Below are 21492 nucleotides of genomic sequence, written 5' to 3'. Positions count from 1 at the left end.
CAGGAGCAGGAGCAGGAACAGGAGCAGGAACAGGAGCAGGAGCCGGAACAGGAGCAGGAGCAGGAGCAGGAGCAGGAGCAGGAGCAGGAACAGGAGCAGGAGCAGGAACAGGAACAGGAGCAGGAGCAGGAGCAGGAGCAGGAGCAGGAGCAGACTGTTGTCACTTCCCCCGCTTGGCTCGGCAGGGGAGCAGGGAGTGGGGGGCAGGCAGGGACGAGCCCGACATGTCGGCACTGTTTGTCCCTCTCCCCTGCAAACCTCCTGGAACAACTCCAGTTGGGCTCAGCCCCCCCAACCCCCCACAAGCTCCCCCCAAGCTGCCACCCCCCGGCCCCAAGCCCCATCTGTCCCCCTGCTCTGGGCGGGTCTGGGCAGGGAGGGTCCCCTGAATCCCAGAGCTGGTGTGGCTGAGGGATTTCCACCTCCTGCGTGACCCTGGCCCACTGTGGATGAGACACCCCCCCCCCCCCCAAGCTCAGCAAACTTGGGGGGGGCAGCAGCCCTCAGGCCACCGTCAGAACAAGCTGCTCCAACCCGGTGGGCTTGAGCTCGGTGGCCCTGGTATGAGAGATTGGGGAGCGGCGTTGGAGCCCCCCTGCGCTGCGCCCCACTGCCCTGCTTTGCCAGCAGCTCCTGGCTGGCTGCAGATCGGTCCAGAGTCACTCCGGGATGTGAAGATGCCTCAGCCACATTCCTGGGGGAGCTGGTTTGTGTTCAGCATCTTCTGGAAGGTTCAGTGTGGTGGGGAGGGGGCTGCCTCCAACTCGTGTGCACCCATGTCAGTGCGTGGGGACACGCAGGTGCCAGCAGAGCCACGGGCCAGCATCGGCAAAATACAAACTTCAGGCTCAGTTTCTGAGTCAGGCTCAGTTTTGTTGAGTCTATTTACCATAATTATTAACATTAATCCTATTTATACCCTGGAATCACCAGAGCGGTCCCACTCCCAGGGTAGAAACAAGCAGCAAAGAGCTGGTCCTTGCTGCGGGGAGGCCACGGTCTAAAGCAGGTGCAGGGTTTGGTGGCTGGTACTGGCACAGCCTGGTAGCCAGCACAGGCCAGGGGGGCTCGCGAGGAAGCACTTGCTCAATGCCAGCAGCGTGGAGAACCGCCATGGAGCCGCCACCGGCCCCTTTGGCACGGCCTCGGCGGCGGTGGGGTGGTGACCCTCTCCTTGCCTCCGGCCATGCGGCCACTGTGCCTGGCTCAGATCTTCTGCACGTAGTTCCCAGGGAAAAGCCCTTCCTTGCCATGCAGCCGGCCTTTCCACCAGCCGGAGATATCTGGGAAGAGGGAGGAAAAGAGCCGGGTCAGGCACAGTGCTGCCACGGGGTAGGAGAGCAGGGAGAAGCTGGGCAGGGCCCACACCTTCCAGCAGGATGTCGATGATGTCCCCCACGTTGAAGCTGAGCTCATCCACGTCCTGCCCGATGTACTGGTAGAGAGCCTGGCAGCGTGGCACGGCCACCTTGGGCTGTGGCTTGGGACGCCTGGCCGGAGGTGGCCGCTGGCTCAGGCTTCGCCGGCGCTGCATGCTGCGGGGCCGGGGAAACAGGGTTCGCACCGGGGAAGGCAGGAGGGCGCAGGATGCACTGCACCCTCCTGCCCATCCTGCTCTTTCCCACCAACGGGATGCTCTGTGCCTGCAGCTCAGGTGGGTCCTCCCAGTGCAGGGACTGGGAGAACTGGGGTATGTAATAGCCTGGGAGATGCTGCCCTGCCAGCAAAGCCAAATTGCCCGGACCTCGGGGGGCTGTTGCTCGGTTGGGCAGCCAAGCTGCTCAGGGGGAAAAGAGCATCTCTCAGGGCTGGCAGCAGCGGGAGGGGAGGATGGGGCAAGGATGGGGATGCAGGTGCCATATGGGACTTACCCGGCCACCCCCTGATCTGGCACATTGAGGAAATCCAGGTTCTGCTCGGACGGGGGTCGTGCCTTTGGCTGGTGGCCAGTGTTTCGGGAGGGAAGTGCTGCAGCCGGTGGCCCCCGCACCTGCTTCTGGGGTGCCTTGTAGGTGTTCCGCTGATCCCGGCCGTCGCTGCCTGGGAAGTGGGGTGCCCCATTCCTGTAGGCACCTGGAAGATCCCACCCCGGGATGGTGCATTACAGGGGGGCCACGCTCACAGCCTGCACCCCGCTGGGAGCGCAGTGCTGGCTGGATCCAGGCGGGGGTTCCCCCTCCCCAGCACCCCCCTGGCACTGCCCTGCTCACCTCTGGGTGCCGGTGGGGCACCTCGGGAAGGTGTTGGAAACTTGCTGCCACCTCTGCTCTGCGTCACACCCTTCCTCGTGGGCTCTGGGGGGATATGAGCCCCCCGTTAGGTGACAGTCCTCAAAGCTGGCTGGGGTAGCGGGGGGCGGCCCCCACAGTTGGTACCCAGCTGCCCTTTTCCCCGAAATGCCCCGTGCTGCCCCATCACCCTAGCAGGAGCAGGTCCCTCCTGGGTGAGACGCAAATCCCACAGGGCTGGGGCACAAGCTGGCTCACCCCAACATTCCCAGGCCTCCAGCTGTGCCGTGCAGCCCCAGCACTCCTGTCCCTCCCGGCCCTGGCCACCCCCCGGGCACCCTGGCACTCACTGGCATTCCTGGGGAGCCCATCCCCGATGCTGACCGTAAGGGTTTTGCCTCCGGCTTTGAGGGTGGCCACATCGCCCTGTCCTCTGATGAAGGTGATGTTGCGGGTGCCACCACCACCCCAGCCCTCCTTCTTCACCCGAAACTGTAGTCTAGGGGAGAGAGAGGCTGTAAGGCCACGGGGACAGGACGCTGTCCTGCTTTGTCACCTCTCCCAGCCTCCACCCTTACGTGTCCTTGAAGGAGAGGCACAGCTTGGTGCGGGTGAGCTCCTCGTAGCGCTTGCACAGCAGGCTGATCAGCTCCGTCTTGAAGATGGATTCCAAGAAATTGTCAGCATCGTTCTCATGGAGAATGAAGAAATCATCCTGCCTGGTGCTGGGGGAACAACCCCGGTGTGCGGGCATCAGTGGAGAGCAAGGCTGGTGCCAGCTGGTGCTGGGGGGGAGCTGGGAGCCCTGCTTGGTCCGGGTCCACCCTGAGCAAGCTCTTGGAGGGCAATTTAGCTGGAAATGTCCCCAAAGCCCCAGCTCATCCCAAAGCACTCTGCGGGGGGCCTCCTCCCCATGGCCAACCCTGCTGCCTCTGTGGGTGAGGGGCTGGGGTCTGGCTGGGAGCACCATGGAGAGGCTGATGGAACCGGTGGGTGAAGCCTTCCCACATGGACCATGCTGTGCGCAGCCCGTGTAAGGGACGCACCTCAGCGAGACGCCGCTCACCGCCTGGAGCTCCACCTTCTTCTTCAGCACCTCCTTGATCTGCCCCTTCTCAGGACCTTTCTTCACCTTCTCCCGCCCGATCAGGTAGAAATACTTGGGGGTGAGGATGAAGTCCCGCTTGATGGGCTGGGAAAGGGGCAGAAGCAGGGGGTGAGGGGATGTTTGCAGGGGGGCACAAGCCCCGCATACACATCCCACCCAAGGGGTGTCTCCATGAGACGCAGCTTGGCCAGTCCCAAGCCCCAGGTGGGTCCATGTACCTTGAACCTCCGGTCATACTTTGTGATGGAGTCAGCAAAGTCTATCCGCTCTCGCTTGGCCAGGAACTGGCGCAGCTCCGGCCGCTCATCCATGCCCAGGTAATCGCCTACGAAATTCCTGTTGATGCTGTTCCTCCTCCGCTCTTTGAAGTTGTAGAGGATATTGGAGGCTGTGAGGAACCCCAAAGCGATGCTGGTCGAACTGGGCTGTGTGCTGGCAGCTCGGCCCTCGGCTTGGCCCTCAGCCCCTGCCCAAAACCCTCCCAAACGAGCTGTGGGAGCTGTGGGAGCTGTCACAGCGATTGTGGCAGCAAGAAATGGGGCTCATTTTATGCCATGGAGGGAATCCAAGTTGCTTGTGCTTGGCTGACTTCAAAGCCCATCCCTTGCCTTCAAAAAACCTTGTGCTCTGGGAGGGAGGGACCCAGCTGCTTTCTGGGTTTTCCCCTTTGATTTTTCACTGCAGGCTTGGGACACCCGCAGTGGGGTCAGGTAGTGATCACTGGCCTTTCCCATCCCTCTGCTAATGCTGACTCCCAGCTACTCCAGCCCTTTGCAGACAACGAAACGCAGAGCAGGACACCCGAGGACCTCGGTCCTGTCCTGTGGCCCCTCCCAGGGCTGGAAATAGGAGCAAGAAACCTGTGACCTCCTTTAAGGTGTAGGAAAAGACCCCAGGCATCTCATGGTCAGGTCCCTCCTCCCCGTTAGTGCCACAATTAGGAGCCAGGCTGCCGCCCTCCTGCTGCTCTGGCTGCTGGGCTGTCCCCAGCGCAGGGCACCCTAAAAGGGGTGCTGAGGTGCTGCTGCCCCTGCCCTTGCCTGGCCTTACCTTCCTCTCGCATCTGCTCATACTTTCGGATGGCAACGTGCCGGCGCCAGGCCTTCTGGATCACCCGAGCGAAGCTGTCGAATTTGCGCTCCCGCATCTCTTCGAGGAGGAAGAGCTGGGAGGGACACAGGATGCTGAGCACACCCAGCCAGGGGCCAGCGTGCCCCGGCTGCAGCGCTTCTCCTGCACGTCAGCACCCCAATGCCCCCAAGTGCTGCCCAAAGCGATGCTCGGCTGCGCACAGCATCCCCCAGGGATGCAGGGCTGGGGGCGAGGGGCAGAGCTGGGCCACCTACCGATTCGGGGTTCTTGACGAACACCTTGCTCCGACCCATCTGGTACTGGTCTGGGTCCATGTTGACGGAGCGCAGCAAGTGCTGCACCCCTTGCCGCTCGTCCCCACGCCAGGACGGCCACGTCTCAGGAGTGAGGATGGCGTAGCTGCAGGGAGAGGGGACACAAGTGGCGGCTAGGCTGCGGAGACCTGCCAGCCCCCATCCCGGTGGTCACTCACCGCTGCAGGAATTTGTGGAAGAGGCGGCGGTAGGCGAAACCCGCCCGGCGCACCCGGATGTTCTCCTTCAGCCCCAGGTACTCGACTTGGTGCTTCACCCTGTGGAGCCGGGAGGGACATGCTTGGCGTGGGATGGGGGATCACTGGAGGACCTGCTTGGGCCCTTTGGCCACTGATTTGCCAGGGGATGTTTGTGGCTGTGTGTGCGGGGGAGCATCCTGGGGCTCGGATGGAGCCTCTGGGTGATGCACATAGAGGGGGGGTTGTGTGTCCCTGCACGCCCCTCAGCACCTGCCTCGTGCTCCCCTGGGTCTGTGGGCAGCACAGAGGGACCAGCCTGGGCGTGCAGTTTTGGAGGAAAGCTGGTGCTGGCCACATCTCCATGGCCAGGTCCCGTTCCCCAGGCTCCCTGGGTGCCCTGATACATCGCAGAGGGCTCTGTTACCTGTTCTCCTCCCAGTCCCGGGGTTTCTTGGTCTCATTGGGCTTGATGCAGCGGATGTAGTGTGGCGTGCACTTCATTAGCGTGTTCACCAGGTCATTAGCCTGTTTCTGTTGCAAGGATTGACCTCTGTAGCATCAGAGCCGCTGCTGGGAGCCCATCCCCCTGCCGCTGCCCCAGGAGCAGCTACTGTCCTGCAGCCTGTGGGATGTACCTTGATTTTGGAGCCTGCAGTGGTCGGTCGTCCCTTTTTGTCAGAATCAAGCTTTTCTGGGAAAAGCATCCGGATGAAACCACTGCAAGGCAGGTGACAGTCCCTGGGTGAGAGCTGCCAGGCTCCCCAAGCTCAGCGCTGAGCTGGAACCAGCTCCAGCTATGCTTTCTGCTGTTGGGAAATGCTGCACCATGACTGAACACCCTCTCTGACTGCCCCCAGGCCGAGCAGGATCAGTGCTGGAGGGCGAGCACCCCTCTGCCCAGCCCCACAGCTCCTGGGTGCTGCTGCACCCGATGGGGGGATGCTGCTAGTGCCCATGGGGCAATGCAGGCTGCTGAGCACCCCGAGCTGTGGCTCTGGCAGAGGTAGGACCAGCAAAGCTTTATGCTCTGGCTGTTGAGCATGCTGCCCTTTGCCTCAGCCCTTCTGGGGGTCCCCGGGTCCGCAGCACTGCCAGGACTCACTGTTCGCTGCTCTGCATGAGCTCGATCAAGTCGGTGAAGAGCACGTCCCGGTTGCGCTCGCAGAAGCTGTTCACGTCGTAGGAGACCTGGGGGCAGGAGGGGAGCTCAGCCCCATGCCGCTGCGGCCAGGGCCGCGGGGTGCGGGGTGCGGGGTGCTGTACCTTGCCTGCGTAGTGGTGGATGACGAAGCCCGAGCTCCAGCTGTTGAAGTGCTCGTGGGTGCCCACAGCCGCCTGCAGCTTCTGCAGCAGGGTCTGGTCTGCCCCTTCGCCGGTGGCGTGCATGGTGGCACAGACGTCGTCTAGGACGCTCATGATCCCAGGGGGGTTCTAGAAGAGGGAGAGCGAAGCCATGGGTGCCCAAAGCCTGCGGGCAGGGCCCAATCCTGGATCTGGCTGTGCCCAAGTGCCCCACACTGGTCAAAGCTGCTTTATGCTGAAGTGTAGCTTAGGTTAAGGACACAGAGCTGCTGCTGCTCTCCCAGGGATGCTCCTCGGCAGGACCACCTTCTGCCACCCACCCTGACAGCACCCAGCCCACCTGGCACCTCTCTCCCTGGGTGCCTCGGCTCTCCGAGAAAGCCCCCCCTGGAGGAGGGGACCCCACTCACCAGCTTGTTCTCGATCAGGTCGCACACCACCTTGTTGTTGAAGTACTGGATCTGGGTCCACTTGATCCCCTCCTGCACGTATTCCTCCTGGGGAAGTGCAGGGAGAGCCAGGTGGGCCCCTGACCCACGGGCTGCGCTGCAGCCCCCTGTTTCAGCCATGGTGCTGGGACTGCTTGGCAGTGGGGGTGCGGGGTGTAGGAATTGGGGTGCTGGCACAACCCCCTGCCCACCCAGCCCAGCCCCTCCCATACCTGCTCTGCCTTCAGGGTCAGCTCTATGAAGATCTGCTGCAGCTTCTCGTTCACAAAGTTAATGCAGAATTGCTCAAAGCCATTTTTCTGCAAAAAGATGGAAGATGAAAGAGAAGATGGGGCTGAGCTGGCTTCTGCTCCTCTCACCTCCTTGGTGGGACCCCAAACAGCTGAGCCTTTGGGTCCTGCTCCAGCTACCCTTCTTGTGTCCATCGACTGCAAACAGCCCCCTGCTCCAGCTGCTCTCCTTGCTGTGGGAGCAGGGAAGGACATTCCCCAGCTGGGCTCCTATAGCAAGGCGACACATACCTGGAATATTTCAAAGCCGTAGATGTCCAGCACCCCAATGCTGTACTCCTCATATGGCTTCTGCATAGCCCTGTTGATAGACTGTGGGGAGAGACAGGATGAGCCACCTTCATCGGGGGCATAAGGGCGGTGGGGGCGGTGGCACGTGGCAGCGGATGGTGAGCATCCCCTCTGTGCCATGGCCAAGCTCGGCCCAGCCCGCCAGGACCACATACCTCCACGAGGAAGTCAAAGACGCGCGCGTAGAGCCCCTTGGCCAGGGCGTCGCGGGTGTAAGCCGCCTGCTCCACGTTGAGGGTGACAGTGATGGACTCAGAGCGGCCGCCCCACTTGCTGTCCATTTTCCTGCTGGTGACCTTCTCGTTGAGGCGGTCCTGGTCGACCCCCAGTAGGTAGGCAGGGAAGGCCAGGGCTGGGCAGAGTGCGGGGGGTGGTCAGGGCTGCCTGCTCCCTGTACGCCCCTGGCCCGCTGCCTGCTGTGGCTGCTGCACCCCCCGGCCCCATCCGAGCGCAGAGGACAGCAGCGGTGCAGCAAGCAGGGACGTGGGACATGGTCCTCCCTCTGCTAAATCACAGCAAGCCACTCCTGGCATCCATCTCCTTGCTAATTAAGCTCTGGTCATGCCGTTTGTTCACTGCCTCAGTTTCCCCACGTCTAACGTGGGGAAGATGCTGATGATGCTGATGCTGCCTCTCTCCTCTGCCAGGGGTTGAGTTTGCACCTCATTGCCGAGGGTCTCTGCCTGGAGCAGAGGGGAGTCAGCTACTCACAGTCAACATTTTCCACCCGAGCGTAGTTGCCTTCCTCCCGAAAGCTGATGTTTCCCAGGTGGAGGATCCCTGCCACGATCTGCAGCACCAGCTGCTGGTCCTCGCCCCGGATGCCGATGACCTGCATGGCGTTCTGGGGTGTGGGGAGCCCGTCAGCCCCTGCCCGGCCACCACCAGCCTTGGGGACGCCCCCTCCCAGGCACTCACCATGGTCTCATGGAAGTCGCTGCGGTCATCCGTGCCCTCCACCTGGTACGTCTCTGACTGGTTCAGGTAATAGTAATAATCAGGGCTCATGATGCCCAGGTTCTGTCGCTGCTCTTGGGATGCTCCTTCGATGATCTGGGAGAGAAACGGGAGCTACGGTGACCTGGCCCCTGGCCCCCGGGGCAGTCCAGCCAGCTCCTGGCCCCTCATACCTGATAGTAGATGTGGAAATTCCTCTCGCACTCGTTCTGGCTCACCACCCGTGACTTCTCCAGCAGAAAATTGGAGATCTTCCCCCCATCGGGTTCGCCGCCCCGGCTGAACTGGATCTCGAAGTACTTCCCCTGCCCCAGCACAGCTCCAGCTCAGCGCCGTGGCCCTGGCTGGTGGGCTCCTCACTCGCCCCGGCCCCAGCTTCTCTCCCCTGTGTCCCCCCAGGTGAGGAGCATTGCTGGGACTGATTCTGGCCACAGGTGCTGACCTTCTGCACCTGCCCTGGTGACTTACAAAGCGGCTGGAGTTGTTATTCCGGACGGTTTTGGCATTTCCAAAGGCTTCCAGCAGCGGGTTGGACTGCAGGATGATGTCCTTCACGTGCTGGGGGCAGAGGAGGGAGAGGGGTGGTGGAGGGGTGCTGTATGCCTGTGCCCCACTGCAGCAGCCCTGCCTCGGGGCTGGGGACAGATGGGGGGCTGGGGACAGATGAGGGGCTTCGCGTGTCCCCAGCCCTGGAGCTGGCGCTGCTCTGTGCTCCCCTGTGCTGGGGGGAGCAGGGGGCCGGGGTTGTGGGGAGGGGCTGGGAGGTGTAGCGATGCATGGTGGTGTGAGGGGGGGGGCAGACATACCTGCACCTTCTCGCCACCCCCAGACACTTTGGAGATGTAGCCCATGATGTATTTCGCTGCCACCGTTTTCCCGGCCCCACTTTCTCCACTGTGCAAACGTCAAAGCAGAGGGGACATGAAATGGCCCCATTTTTTTTTTTTTTCTGTCCTGGGGTGCTTAGGGGTGGGATGCTGGAGCAGGGCTGGGGGGGGACGGTGGGTGATGGAGGTGGCGGCCTCCCTCCTGCCGCGTATTGTGAGCACATGGCAGAGCTAAAGTTGGGGAGGGGGCTGCCCGGGTGCTTGGGGGTCCTCTGGGGAATAAGCGGGGCTGGAGCAAGGCTGGGTGAGGAGCTGCTCCGGGAGGAGGGGTTGGATTTCTTGTTGTGGGATTTGGGAGCGGAGGAGGGAGACTCAGGAGCCTCAAGGGGAAGTCTCTGGCCTTGCCCCACATCCTGACCATTTCCTTTGCAACACCCAGCCGGAAAGGTGCATTGCTCAAGGCTCGCGCCCTGCCCTGGACAACCTGGTGGCAGCCCCAGCTGGTGCTCATGGCCCAGGGTGCTGGGGTCCCTGCAGGCACCCCCCACACTGGGTCCCAGAGGACCCACCATTGGGCTTCAGCCACCTCTTGCTGCTGCCCAGCTGCTGTGTTTAGCCAGGATGCCCCCAGGGTGTGGGGACAAGGGTGACCGGGGTAGCTGGCCCTGGAGCAGTGGCACGGGGTCCCTGGCTGTGCCCCCTGTGCCCCCTACCTGATGATGACGCACTGGTTCTCCCCATCGATCAGCATGTTGCGGTACATGTTGTCGGTCAGGGCATAGATGTGGGGGGGATTTTCATACTGAGCCTACGGGGGTGACAAGGAGAGCAGCGCTGAGCAGGGAGCAGCCATCAGCTCCCAGCCCTGCAGCCCCCCCCCCCACATCCCCTTAACCCTGCCCACGCGTTGCACAAGGCAGCGGCGCGCAGCAGGGACGGGGAATCAGCCTCTTGTCACAAACATGAGCTAATCAGCAGCAAGTCAGATGTTTGCTCAGCCATGCCCTCCTCCTTGGGAAGCTTCTTGTGGCAGAGCTCAGCACTCGGGCTGGATTTTGCCATCTTTGGGTTGCTTTGGTGTGTATTTATGAGCTGAATTTCCCAGGAATGTGACTTGGCTCCTGAGTCCTGTTACTGACTCGCCATCAGCACCTTTGGGAGTGTTGACTCCTGCAGCATCCAAAGGGCTGGGGAGGGTGGGGACACTCATGGAACACCCCCGGGTTTTTTGCACCAAATTAAGCCCAAGGAACCCTTGGTGACCCCGCCAGCCCGCACGCAGCAGCCTCACCGCCCCCTGGTACAGCTCGATCTCCCGGTCGGTGAAGTACGGCATCTGCTTGAAGGGGTTGACGGAGATGAGCACTGGCCCGATGTAGGTCTGAGTGGCCGGTTAAGGTCTGTGCATCCTTTCCTCTGTCCCCGTGTGCTGCCCCGGAGGCAGCACCAGCGGGAAGTGGCAGGAAGGTGGTTGAGGGGGTCCCTGCCCCCCCGGAAGCTGCACCAGGAGTACCCTGAGGGGTTTTAGCTCAGGTGCAGGCAGAGCCATGAGCACAGGGTGCCGGTGCCTCGCTCCCTCGGCCCCAGGGTGTCCCTGTGGTGGGATCAGCACAGGGTACAGCAGGAGCACCCCCTCAGCTCCCTGGCCAGCCTCCAAAGTGGCATTTCCAGCATCCCACAGACTCCTGGCGTTTGCCCCTGCTCCGCTGCCCATGCTGCAGCTGCAGCTCCTGCAGAGGAGACCATCCGCATTTTACAATCAGGTAAACTGAGGCACGTAGAGGAGAGATGCCGCCAGCTCCTGCCTTTTCCCAGCCACTCCGCTTCCCTTGGCCCCTGCTTACAGCATCCCCGAGCCAACCAGGTGTGAGCAGGAGAATGGAAAAGCAGGGAATTGTGCCTGGAAATGACACAGCAGCAGGATGGGGATTAGCCCCCGGCGCAGGTGCTGGGGGGATGGGGGTCAGGGGTTACCCTGGGCCCTCAGTGTCCCATTTTTGGCCCACCTGGCTGTGGGGTGGGGGAAGAGCAGCTGGAGGACAGGAAGAGCGGGGCTTTTCTGGGAAATGCAGAAGCGTGGGGTGTTGAGTCACGGCTAGACAGGGGCCCTGCGCACAGCAGCACAAAAAAAAAAAAGGAAGAAAGAGGCTTCACAGGGTATTTTTTTCTGCCGAAAAAGAAGAAAAAGCCAACCCCAAACCTAAACATGTTTAAAGCCGAAAGAGCAGGGAGGGTGGCTGCGTCACTGCCAGCCCGGGACGAGCATCATCGCCTTGTAAGGACAGAGCCGCATCTTCAGGGAAACCACAGCCATGAGCACAGCGCTCAGCACCACGCTCAGCCCCACTGCTGCCCGAGCCCCTGCTGCGCCCTGCTCTGCCTGGCAGGCCTTTTGTCCCCTGCCCCACCGAAGCTGACCACCCACCGGAGCTGCGGTGCAGGCAAAGCACGCGCGGCAGTGCCGGGGTGCTGAGCTGGCCGCATCCCCGAGCGGGTGCGGGGTGAGCAAGGAGGGGCTCAGCACCCTGAATCATGGGCGTGAGGATGCTTCCCTCTCCGCAGCGCAGAGCCCAAGAGCTGCCGAGCCTCGTGCAGGGTGCTCAGCCGTGTCAGCTCTCTGATGGGAGCCTCTGGGCTGGGGGATGGTGCAGGGGGGTCAACACTGGCTGGGTGGGAGCTTTGCCCTGCGCTGGCTTGATGGTGTCCCATGTGGCCGGACACAGGTGGGGAGAGGGGGGGCACCTCCTCCCTGTGACTGCAGGGATGCTCCCGCTCCATCCAGGGTGGATGGATTTGCTATGGGTGCAGAGCAGCCAAGGTGTGTTGTGGGCATCGGTGGGGTTGGGTGACAGCAACAGGGAACGATGGCCACTGCCGCTGGGGTCCAGCCTCCTTGGCACAGGCAGGTGGGTTTCCAGCGTGTGGGAGCAGTGGGAGACAGCAGATGAGGGGGTTTCCTTGGTAGTCTTTGCTTAGGGTTTTGTAGCTGCAAGGGACCAGAGTGGTCCCGGGGCACAGCAGGATGGGGGTCACAGTTGCAGTGTCTCGGCCAAGCGCAACTCAGTTTGGGAATGGTGGCATTCGCCCAGCCGATCCCAATCTTGTCCCACCACAGTGTGGGGACAGGACACTCTGCAAGCATTGGGGCAGCCCCAGCTGAGCCCACGCCCTGGCAAAGCCTTAGAGCACACTCCCTGCCGCTCCCTGTCCCTGTCCCGCTTCCCTGGGAAGGATACAAAGATGTAATCATCCATAAAACGCTTCTTGAGGTTTTCCACGATGGCTTCCTCGGAGATCTTGGAGAGCAGGACCATGTCGTCCACGCCACTCTGCTTGACATTGTGGCTCTGCCAGTGGAAGCGCTCCTTGCTGCCCTGCGGGGAGAGGGCCACAGCGACTGCTCCAGGGCCACCACCGACAGGAGCAGGGCTCCAGGGCAGGATCTAGCCCCAGCTCCCCCTGAGCTGGTGGTGGCTGCAACTGGCCCCTGTTCCGGCTGTGGCTCCAAACCAGGCACCTTCGGGTGCTGCAATGAGGAGTGTGTTAACCACACTGGGAACTTGCAAAGCCTAAAATCCCAGCGCAGCTGCATCTGTGCTTGCCCCATCCCTCTGGCCGGATCCTGCCTCACCACATGTCTGGCACCTCAGAGAGGAGCTGGTGGGGCACCGACAGCCTGTGGGGTACGTTTGTAACATCACCCCTGCTTGTTACAAAGGAGGAGGTAACAAAGAGCTAACGAAGCAATTGCTGCACAGGTTTTGCTTATGAGTCAAAGAGAGTAGCAAAAATAACGCAGGGGAAGGCCAAAAAGTGCAGCTGGTGGGGGCATCCCTGGCACTGTGCATCCTCTGTGCCCCCATGTCCCCTTTGCACCAGGGCAGGGGTGCAGCTGTGCCCCCATCACCCTTGTCTCCCTGCCCAGTGTGATACCAGCACCCACTTTTCAGCCACCCCCCAACTCGCCTGGCTCTGTCCTCCAGGGGCTGGGGGGCAACAGGAAAAATGTGGGCTGTGATTTCAGCCCTTGTGGGGCTAAACACAGCCCTGGGCTGGGAGGGGAGGGGAAGGCTGCGCTGTGTAAAAAGAAAATTACTCAAAGGCCCCTCATCCCGGGTGTTGCAGAGGGAAAGTGCTGAGCGCGCCGCGGTGCCCGTGCGGCCCCTGGTGCGGTGCCCGCAGGGGACACCCCGCCTGGAGCTGCTCGCAGCTCCTCTGTGCCTGTCCTGGGCCCCTGTGGTTCTGCTTTCACCCCAGCACTCCGGCACCGATTTCACTTCTCCTCCCCACGCTTCTTGCTCTTTCCATTTCCCTTTTCTTCTCTTCCCCTTTTGCTTTATTTTCCTGCTGGCTGTCAAGATTTCAGGCCTCCGGACCCCAGCGCTGCTGCACCCTCCTGTTGGACCCTGATTTTCACAGGCTGCCTGCAGCCCCCTGCACCCACCCTCGGATGCTCAGCACAACCCGGCACCATCCCGATGGGATACGGAGGGACTCGCACGGAGCGCAGAGGAGCTCGGCAACATCGTGCTGCTCCCTGCCGCCTGCCTCCCCTCGGGGCTGCTGGGCTTTGCAACCCAAAACGCCATCCATGTCCTCCCGAACCCCAAGTGCAGCTCAAGCCCCCACAGCCACCAGAGGGGCTTTTGGCTTTCTTGTCCCACCACCTTCCCCTGGGATGCATGGATCTGGGTCAGCTCAGGGGCTCCAGGGGGGATTGGTGCTGCTCACACAGCCTGAAACCATGCAGGGAGCTTCTTTTCCTCCTCTTTGTTGCTTATGGGCCTTTCTCTTGATATCTCCTCCTCTTCCTCCCTCCCATCCCAATAAGCCGCTAGAAAAGCCCCCCCCAGAAAAATGAAGGTGGGCCCAACCACCCTCTCCAGGTCACCGTGCTGTCACCCAGGGAGCTGTCAGTGACCCCAGGAGCTGCCCAGCTTCAACCCAACCTGGCCAAACCTTGGTGCTTCAGGTGGAGAGGAGCAAGTCAGGATGCTTGACCCCTCGGTTCCCTGTCCCCTGCTTCCATCACCCTGAGACCTCTGGCACAGGCACCCTGGGGCTCGCATGGCACCAAATTAAGGCAAATACTAGTGTTTCCTGCATTGCAAGTTCTTTGCTTTCGAGCTGACACCCAGAGTTTCTCCTTCAGTCAAGTGACTGCTCAGCAGCCAGCACATGCCTTGGTGACACCTCCTCTTCCCCCAGGCACAGGTTAGGTGCTTTCCTGGCTTGGCTGGGGCACCTGCTGCAGCAGCTGCAGGGAAAACACCTGCTCACTTCAAATGAAGTTTTGTGCGCAGATATGTGCGAGGCCGTGGGTGTTCCCACCCTGTCTCTGCCAGCACAAGGTCTGCCTGGCTTTCCTCAGCACATCCCGAGGGGCTGGCGGGGCCCGGCCTCACTAAGCTGCGTGAAGGTCTTGTGGGGAGGATGAAAAGGAATGATGCTCCCTCCGAACCGTGGCACTGCCCGAGCTCAGCACCCGGTGAGCCCTTGCAGTCGGGGGCTGCAGGCAGCATCCCTGTGGGCGGGGGGCACAAAGTGCAGTTGCTTTCAGAGGTTTAGGGCAGCGGTTCCTCAGTCCCCTCCTCTGTCCCAGGCCAAAACAAGGGATGAGCCAGAGAGCAGCAGCCTGACAGCTGCCACCACGGGGGTTCCCAGGGAAGGGGACGGTTGGGTGGTTGCACCGAACGCTGCCGTGAGGCCATCTCACCCTCAAGCCAAGTGGGGAGCAGCTCTCAGCAGCCCTTGGCCTGAGCTTCCAGGTGTAGTTTGCAGCTGCTTTGCCCAAGGGACTTTGCTGTGGTGGTGGTCCCGTGCATGATGGGCGCAGGCGTGGGGAGGCCCATCAGGACCCCCAGGAGCACCACAGCCAAGGGCTGCGGCATGGGGACTGTCACCCTGGCAGCCTGCCCGGGGCTGCGGAGGCACCCAGTGCTCACAACAGGGTCATGGAGGCAGAGAGGGGAGTAGCCCTGTGGTAGCAATTTCAAAACATCATCTGTTTTTCTTCAAAGCTCAGGGCTGAGCCACCAAAAAAACCCTGCAAGCCCCAAGTGGGAGCAGACGAAACCCAAAGTGGCACCTTTTTGTCTCAAGATAGGGCAAACCCAGATGCAGCCAACACCTTAAACCACCGGAAAGCTTGAGAAGAGCAGCGCGGGCTGTTGCATTGCTGTCACAACCCCGTCAGCTCACAGGCACAGGCAGAGCTGGGGCTGGGGGCTGCCCCAGCGCTGGGCTCACAGGGGTTGGGTTGGTGGCTGCACAGCCCCGTGGCCCTTTTTGCAAAGCCACAAAACATCTTCAGGTCTCAGGTAGCGGTGGGAAGAGGACATGTTTGTATCCTGTGGTGGACAGCAGCTGAGCATCTGAAGAGTCAGAGGTGGCAACCACAACCGTGGGTTGAAGGCACCGTTTCAGCCTGGCCACCATCTGCTTCCTGGCTGGGGGGAAACGTCGGAGCCAGCATCACTCCGAGACGGAGAGGGAGCGGAGCCATGGGCCCAAGGACATGGCTGTGGCCACACCATGCAGACCCTTACTCCATGCCTGAGCATTTCCCTCATTTTGAGAGCTTTTGTCTTCCTCTTCTGCCTCCAGATCAACTTCCAGCTCTGGCCGCAGCCCTATGTCCCACTCACAGCTCCTGTTCCCTGTGCGTGCCAGGGTGCAAGGTCCGACCCTGGGCGCTGGTACCCAGAGGGTCCCTGCCCCCCGCCCCCGGCTCGGCCTGCACCACGCTCTGCCCGCACCCACCAGCACCACGAGTGCTGGAACTGGTAGCGCTGGTGGGAAGTTGGGCCAAGAGGAGCCCAGGGGGGTCTGTGGGTACCGCACCCACAACAGCAAGATCAAACCCATCTTGTGCCACCCCGGCCTCACTGCTGGTGCCCTCCAGCCTGCCCGGGTCAGCGCTCTCAGGGCACCGATCCTGCCCCCAGCACCCAGCACCCAGCCCTGGCTGCTCCCCACCACCGTGCCCTGCTCTGGTGCCTCACCCAGCCCCGGCCCCACTCCCTGTCCCCAAGCATGGACAGCACCATTCCCTCTCCAGTGGGGACACTGGTGGGCTCCTGGCACCTTCCAGAAAGCAGCAAGGGACCACGGTGGGTGCAGGAGAGAAAGGGCTGAGGCAGCCCTGAGGTGGCAGGATGAGAGGGTGACATTGCCAGGGTGCCCGAGGGAGATGGGGTGGGGGGAGCCCAGCGAGGGCCCCACATGCACTCACCATGGTGTCCCTGAGTCTTGCCCTCGGGGATGGGGTGCTGGGGGCTGCTGTCACCGAGGGTCCAGGGCCATCACGAAACACTTTGCTTTTGTGTTTCTTCTGCAACTACAAATTGCAACGATTTTTTTTTTCTTTCCTCCTCCCACTTCCTCATTTCGTGCTGGTTTGACAGGGGTGGGTGAGGGTGGCTCTCTGCTGTGAGGGGGGCCTTGGGGTGACCCTCCACAGGGGCACCCCCTACCTCTGCTGCAGATGGGTGCTGCAGGTACAGGGGGTCACCGACCTGGGCAAGCTGGTAGATGCTGGGCAGAGTTCAGTGGGGATGCTCAGAGCCACCACAAAACCTTCCCCCTGCCCTGGGGTGACAGTTTGATGTGCCCAGCGCCAGGGGCAGGCAGGCAGTGCTGGGGCACACTGCTTTAAGGTGCTTTTGGTGCTGCTTCCCCCCCCCCCCCCGCCCCCCCCCCCGCCCCAAGCTTTTTTGAATGAGAAAGGTCACACTTGAGGAAACATTTTGCCTTCAAATGGGCTGCAGCAATTTCTGAAAGGCCATCGCTGGAGCTGCGCAGGGGACAGCTGTGGCAGCATCCCCACCATCACGGCAGAGCTGGTGCTCCTGCACACCCTGTGCACACATGGACCAGCTCCGTGCTACAGCCTGGGTGTGCAAACACCCGTGCAAGCCCCGGTGGCTGCGATAGCACGGCGACGCTGAGCCCAGCCTGTGTTTGAAGAGAGCCTGTCACACCAAGGAGCTCCTGCCATGTCCTCACTGTCCCCTGCAGACCTGCCATCCTCGGATGGCCCCTCCACTCCCCTGGCATGGCCTTGGCAGAGCCCACAGCCTCGGGACCCAGCAGCAATGGGGCTCAGCCTCCCCCGCTGCAGCGAGCCCGTGCCTGCCCCACACACACGGAGCAAGGGCTGTCGGTGCCCCGGAGCGCTCAGCTGGGGCACAGCCCCCTCCCCCCCCCTCCCCCCCCGCTGTGTCCCCTCTGTCCCATCTGCTGCTACTTGGTACGGTCCCCAGTGACCGAGAGGGTGGGCAGCCGTCCAGCCCCATCATCCCGGCAGGGCATCCCTCCATCTTGGTGTCAGAGGAGTTTGGAGTCCAAGACATAAGGGAGCGTGGGGGAAGCAGGGATGTTTCCAGGGAAAGGAAAGGTGTAACGCCACACGGGGACAGCACTCAGCCACTTTACACACAGAGATTCCATAACCACTTGATATTTTTTTTTACCATATTATTGGCCTCTACATCTGCCATCACAATGGCCTCCTGATGTCACCAACCCCCTCCTCACTGCCCGTTGTCCCCATTAAAAGGCAGCCCAGCCCCTGGCCACCGCTCACTGAGCTGCAGCACCAGCAGTGGGAGCAGCACAGGATGGGCAAAGCCTCAGGCAGCGATTGCCAACTCCTGGGTGCTGCAGCCCAACGCCCAGGGAAGCTGCCACATGCAGTCTCAGGTCAACTACAAGAGCTGCCTCACCAAAGAGGACGCGTGAAAACCCTTTGGCTGGCAATCCAAAACCAGGGGGGATGGCACGGAGCCAACGGAGGTCAGCCCACTGGCTGAGCAGGAGGAGACCACAGAGACTGATCCAGCTCCAGCAGACCGAGCCCTGCAAAGCTAATTTCAGCCTCTGCTCGAAGAAGCAGCCCATCGCGTTGAGGGGGTCTGGCCCCCTCCAAGACTCTGCGTGAGCCCAGCTCCTCCGCAGTGGTCAGCAGTGCTACAGGCGGGAAGCCAAAGCCTTAGTGCAGGCAGCCTGCATGTGCCCCCCAGCCATCAATCACCCATCCATCCATCAATCTCCATCCATCAATCTCCCTTGAAACACAACGGAGTGTCAAGTGGTGCCAAGGCTCTTCCTGCCCATGTTCTGCCCTGCTGCCCCCCCCTCCCCCCCCCCATATTCACAAGGTACCTCCCCTGCCCCTCCCAGCGTGCAGCCAGCACAGCAGCGAAGGGAGGTCACGCCACAGACCAGCTGCAGTGAACACACCCGCTGCGCTGGGCACGTCTCTCGCCAGCCAAGTGTGCCAAAGACAGAGGACCAAAGCGTTCCCGAGATCCCTCCTCAAATAAACCTGTTCTAACCTTGGCCTTGTCAGACGTGCTCCCGTCACTCGGGCTGCAGGGAAAACCCTCTCCTGCTGCCCAAAGCTCGCCCTCGGCGTGAGCACAAGGGGAGCACCGGTGTGGGGCTGCCCGGAGCCCCGGCTTCCCACACCAGAAACAAGACTGGGACCAGAAGCTGCGCCCGGGATCGTAGCTACTCCTTTATTATAAATCATGCCATTACGTCGCTCCTCCTCAGAGTTAGTATGTTAAACATTTTTCATTATATATATATCTATATAAAAAGGTGAAAACACCCCCTCCCCTCACCAAAATGTCAGAACGGAGCATGGCACCAGGAAGGAAGACAAAATATGAAGGCCCGCTCGACAGCCAAAGGGGATTTGCTGAGCACCAAAGAAGCTGCGATCGGCTGAGGAGCGGGTGAAAATACGGATGGTAGAGTAACACATGAGGGCTGGCAGGCGGCGAGGTCTGCTCTGGGGAAAGAGGGCTGTGCGCCCCCCTGCACCGTATGGACCACCCCGAGGGGAACAGAACATGGCTTTGGGCAAGATTTCCCATCTTTGTGATGCAGAAAGGCCTGAAAACAGTAATAATAATAATAATCACAACAATGATAATGATAACAAAATGCACATGCTTTGTAGATTTGAAATTCAAGGTCTCCTCCGCAGGCTGCAGCGGCTCATGGAGAAGACGTGTGTTGGCCCGGATCTGGCCAGGAGGTGACCCGGGAGAATTTCAAGCCTGCTCTTTTCCCATCACTGGAGGTCTCCTGGGGGCAGAGGAGCGGGTGGCACTGGGACTAGCAACCCAAGGCCACAGTGGCATGTGACGAGGTTGCCTTTGGAGGCAAAGCACCTTTTGGAGGCAAAGCACCTTTGGAAGTAAAGCACCTTTGGAGGCAAAGCAGCCGCGGAGGCCACGGCATTGCTGGGGAGGGCCCTGCCAGGACCAAGACAGTCCTCATCCTGCATCCTCCTTTGCTTTGCTTCCCACAGCCTGGCATGTCCTTGATGCCTGTTAAGCGACTGCAACCCAAGCATGCCTTGGCCCTGACCTCAGCTCGTGCTTCAAGGTGTTTATGGAATAAAACATGGTCATAATAGTGACAAGGGCTTTAAGGAAAAACAGGGGGACACCCCAATCAAAGTAGGTTGTTACAAAAGTTTGAATAACCCCCTCTCCCAGTTAAGCTGGTGTCACCGCTCTGCTCACTGACCTGCTCTCTGTCCCCTGCTGCACATCCCAAGGTGACAGGATGCAAACCAAGAAAACTAAATTCCTGCTCCAACCCCACTCCTTACAGCAGCTCATCTTCACCCATCGCCCAGAAGCCACAAGCCACGTTTGTCACCTGTAGCACCTGAAACCTCCTGCCTGTCTCCCCTGGGATCCCCAAGGGAAAGGCAGCAGCCCCCCCGCCCCCCCATGCACTCAGCCTCCCCGGGAATGCCCCGCTGCAGACCATGGTGCCCCACAGTCCCCTCGGGACATGAGTGGGGAGGAGGACGAGGCAGGAGAGGGGTGAGTGGTGCTGCTTCAGTGGCTGTCTCGGCGCCTGCTGGACCGGGGTCCGCTACTAATAAATAACAATGTCAGAATTTCAAGTAATGTCCCTGCTGCCGCGCTCTGCCCAGCTTCTCCCTCTGCCACCGGTCATGGACTGGCTCCTGTCGCCCTGGGCCGTGGCGGTGCCTGCAGTGGCTGGCAGTGGTTTAACTGGGAACCTGCCATTGTGAAGCTCGGGGGCGAAGGGTGCATGTCTGTGGGGGATGGGTTTGGGTGACGCCAGCTCCCACTGGAAGCACGAACAGTGTCTGTGTCAGACCCAGGGGAGGTTTTCAGGGCGGAGAGGAAGGGCACTGCTCGGTGGCCCTCCGGCGTAGCTTTTGCCTTCCAGTTTTCCCACAGGGGTCACGCCGTGTCCCTAGTGCCCCTGGCATGTTTTACAGCACATCTGTCGGAAGTAGGTCCGGCTGCAGAACTTGAACTTCAGGACGAGCGGGCAGTAGGCCACCTTGTTCACATCCTTGCACTCTGGATGGGCGACAGAGGGAAGCAGGGTTACAGCTGCCTCAGGGGCGAGGAGCCCTGGGGGGGAAGCTCTAACCAGCGCTACACTACCGAGCTCCTTTCGCACCAGCTCCTGGGGCTTTTTGCCAGGAAGCAGCAAGATGTAGCCGTGCCAAAGAAGCTACTGAGAACCTCATTGCTGAAAGCCTTTCTTTGCTGAGGTGCAGTTGCTTCATTTAGCAGGGTCACGGTGTGGCAGTTTGGCCTGGGACCAGAGGGGACAGCATCAGGTCTCCCCATAACAGCCTCACCCCACAGCACAGCACCTAGAGCTCAAGTCGGGCTGTGCTGGCTCCGATACCCCTGTACCCCGTGGCCCCCGAGGCTGGCAGTGCTCTACATGTCCCTCCCCAGTCCCCCCCCATCCCCCTCACCTTCAGGGTTGTCCGTAGGTCCCGATTCGCACTTGGTCTCGCACTGCTGCATGCCGGCAGGCTGCAGGGTCTCCACGCAGTCGCTGGACGGCTGCCCGGTGTGAGCCAGGCACTGGACGGATCTTCTTTGCTGGCCAAGGCCACACTGCGCGGAGCACTGCCGGAAAACAGCACAGCACCGAGCTGTGGTGGCCACCATGGCTTCAATAACGCAGGGGGAGAGGGCACGGCCAGGTCTTAGGGGATGCTAAGGGTGCTGGATACAGTCACCCCCTCCTTCAGCAGCAGCTGCAGGCCCCTCATCGGCACGGCTGAGCGCTGCAGCCACACGCCCCGAAAAGCTTGGGTCAAACCTCCAGGACTCAGTGAGGGTCTCTCCATCCAGCCATAAATCACCGGCCTTTCCCAGGCCTCCTGCACCCCGATGTCACCCTGTAGCTCGAGGGGTGTTACAGGGAAGGGAGGACTGTCAGCATCACCCCACTGCAGGTGCTGGGCTGGCCTGTGGCAGGTGGACCAGCAGTGGCCTCGCTTGTAGCCAGCCCAGCCCACCCGTGCAGCCCATCCCTCCCACCGCACTGCACTGCTCCTCATCCTCGCTGCCCTGCTGCCCCCTAGACACCCATGGGATGCTCCAATGACTTCTGTGGGGCCCTGCTAGGCCTGAGAGACTCCCTGGATC

The 21492-nt window shown here is 61.3% G+C and overlaps 2 protein-coding genes across 3 annotated transcripts in view; both read right to left on the bottom strand.

The window, feature by feature from the left end:
* Positions 1 to 860: 860 nt before the first annotated feature.
* On the bottom strand, positions 861 to 16406 carry MYO1F (myosin IF). 2 transcript variants are annotated; one of them, XM_055706902.1, is made up of 28 exons: positions 16272 to 16402; positions 12274 to 12411; positions 10329 to 10418; positions 9751 to 9845; positions 9017 to 9104; positions 8679 to 8768; positions 8384 to 8515; positions 8172 to 8306; positions 7965 to 8097; positions 7409 to 7605; positions 7194 to 7274; positions 6885 to 6971; positions 6634 to 6720; positions 6185 to 6352; positions 6024 to 6109; positions 5557 to 5638; positions 5346 to 5452; positions 4901 to 4999; positions 4683 to 4827; positions 4387 to 4501; positions 3555 to 3724; positions 3275 to 3420; positions 2807 to 2953; positions 2579 to 2727; positions 2211 to 2294; positions 1872 to 2073; positions 1369 to 1535; positions 861 to 1283 (listed from the first exon to the last, which is right to left on the bottom strand). In XM_055706902.1, exons 1-28 carry the CDS (start codon positions 16272 to 16274, stop codon positions 1207 to 1209), a joined length of 3300 nt encoding a protein of 1099 aa, XP_055562877.1. In that variant the 5' UTR covers positions 16275 to 16402; the 3' UTR covers positions 861 to 1206. The 2 variants fall into 2 exon arrangements, 1 of the variants encoding a protein (XP_055562877.1); XR_003558035.2 differs by lacking the exons at positions 861 to 1283; positions 1369 to 1535 and having other exon boundaries at positions 1934 to 2073; positions 2613 to 2727; positions 16272 to 16406.
* Positions 16407 to 17252: 846 nt separating this feature from the next.
* ADAMTS10 (ADAM metallopeptidase with thrombospondin type 1 motif 10) overlaps positions 17253 to 21492 on the bottom strand; it is a 59485-nt gene continuing 55245 nt past the window's right edge. The window contains exons 24-25 of the mRNA XM_005434374.3: positions 20811 to 20967; positions 17253 to 20400 (exon numbers count right to left, since the gene is read on the bottom strand). Coding sequence (XP_005434431.1) covers positions 20291 to 20400; positions 20811 to 20967 — 267 coding nt within the window. The 3' untranslated portion in view covers positions 17253 to 20290. The remainder of the gene's footprint in view (positions 20401 to 20810; positions 20968 to 21492) is intronic.

Source organism: Falco cherrug, chromosome 4, assembly GCF_023634085.1.
Source record: "Falco cherrug isolate bFalChe1 chromosome 4, bFalChe1.pri, whole genome shotgun sequence".
Taxonomy (NCBI): domain Eukaryota; kingdom Metazoa; phylum Chordata; class Aves; order Falconiformes; family Falconidae; genus Falco; species Falco cherrug.
Note: the sequence above shows the minus strand (reverse complement) of the source record. Positions and strands in the feature narration are given on the sequence as shown.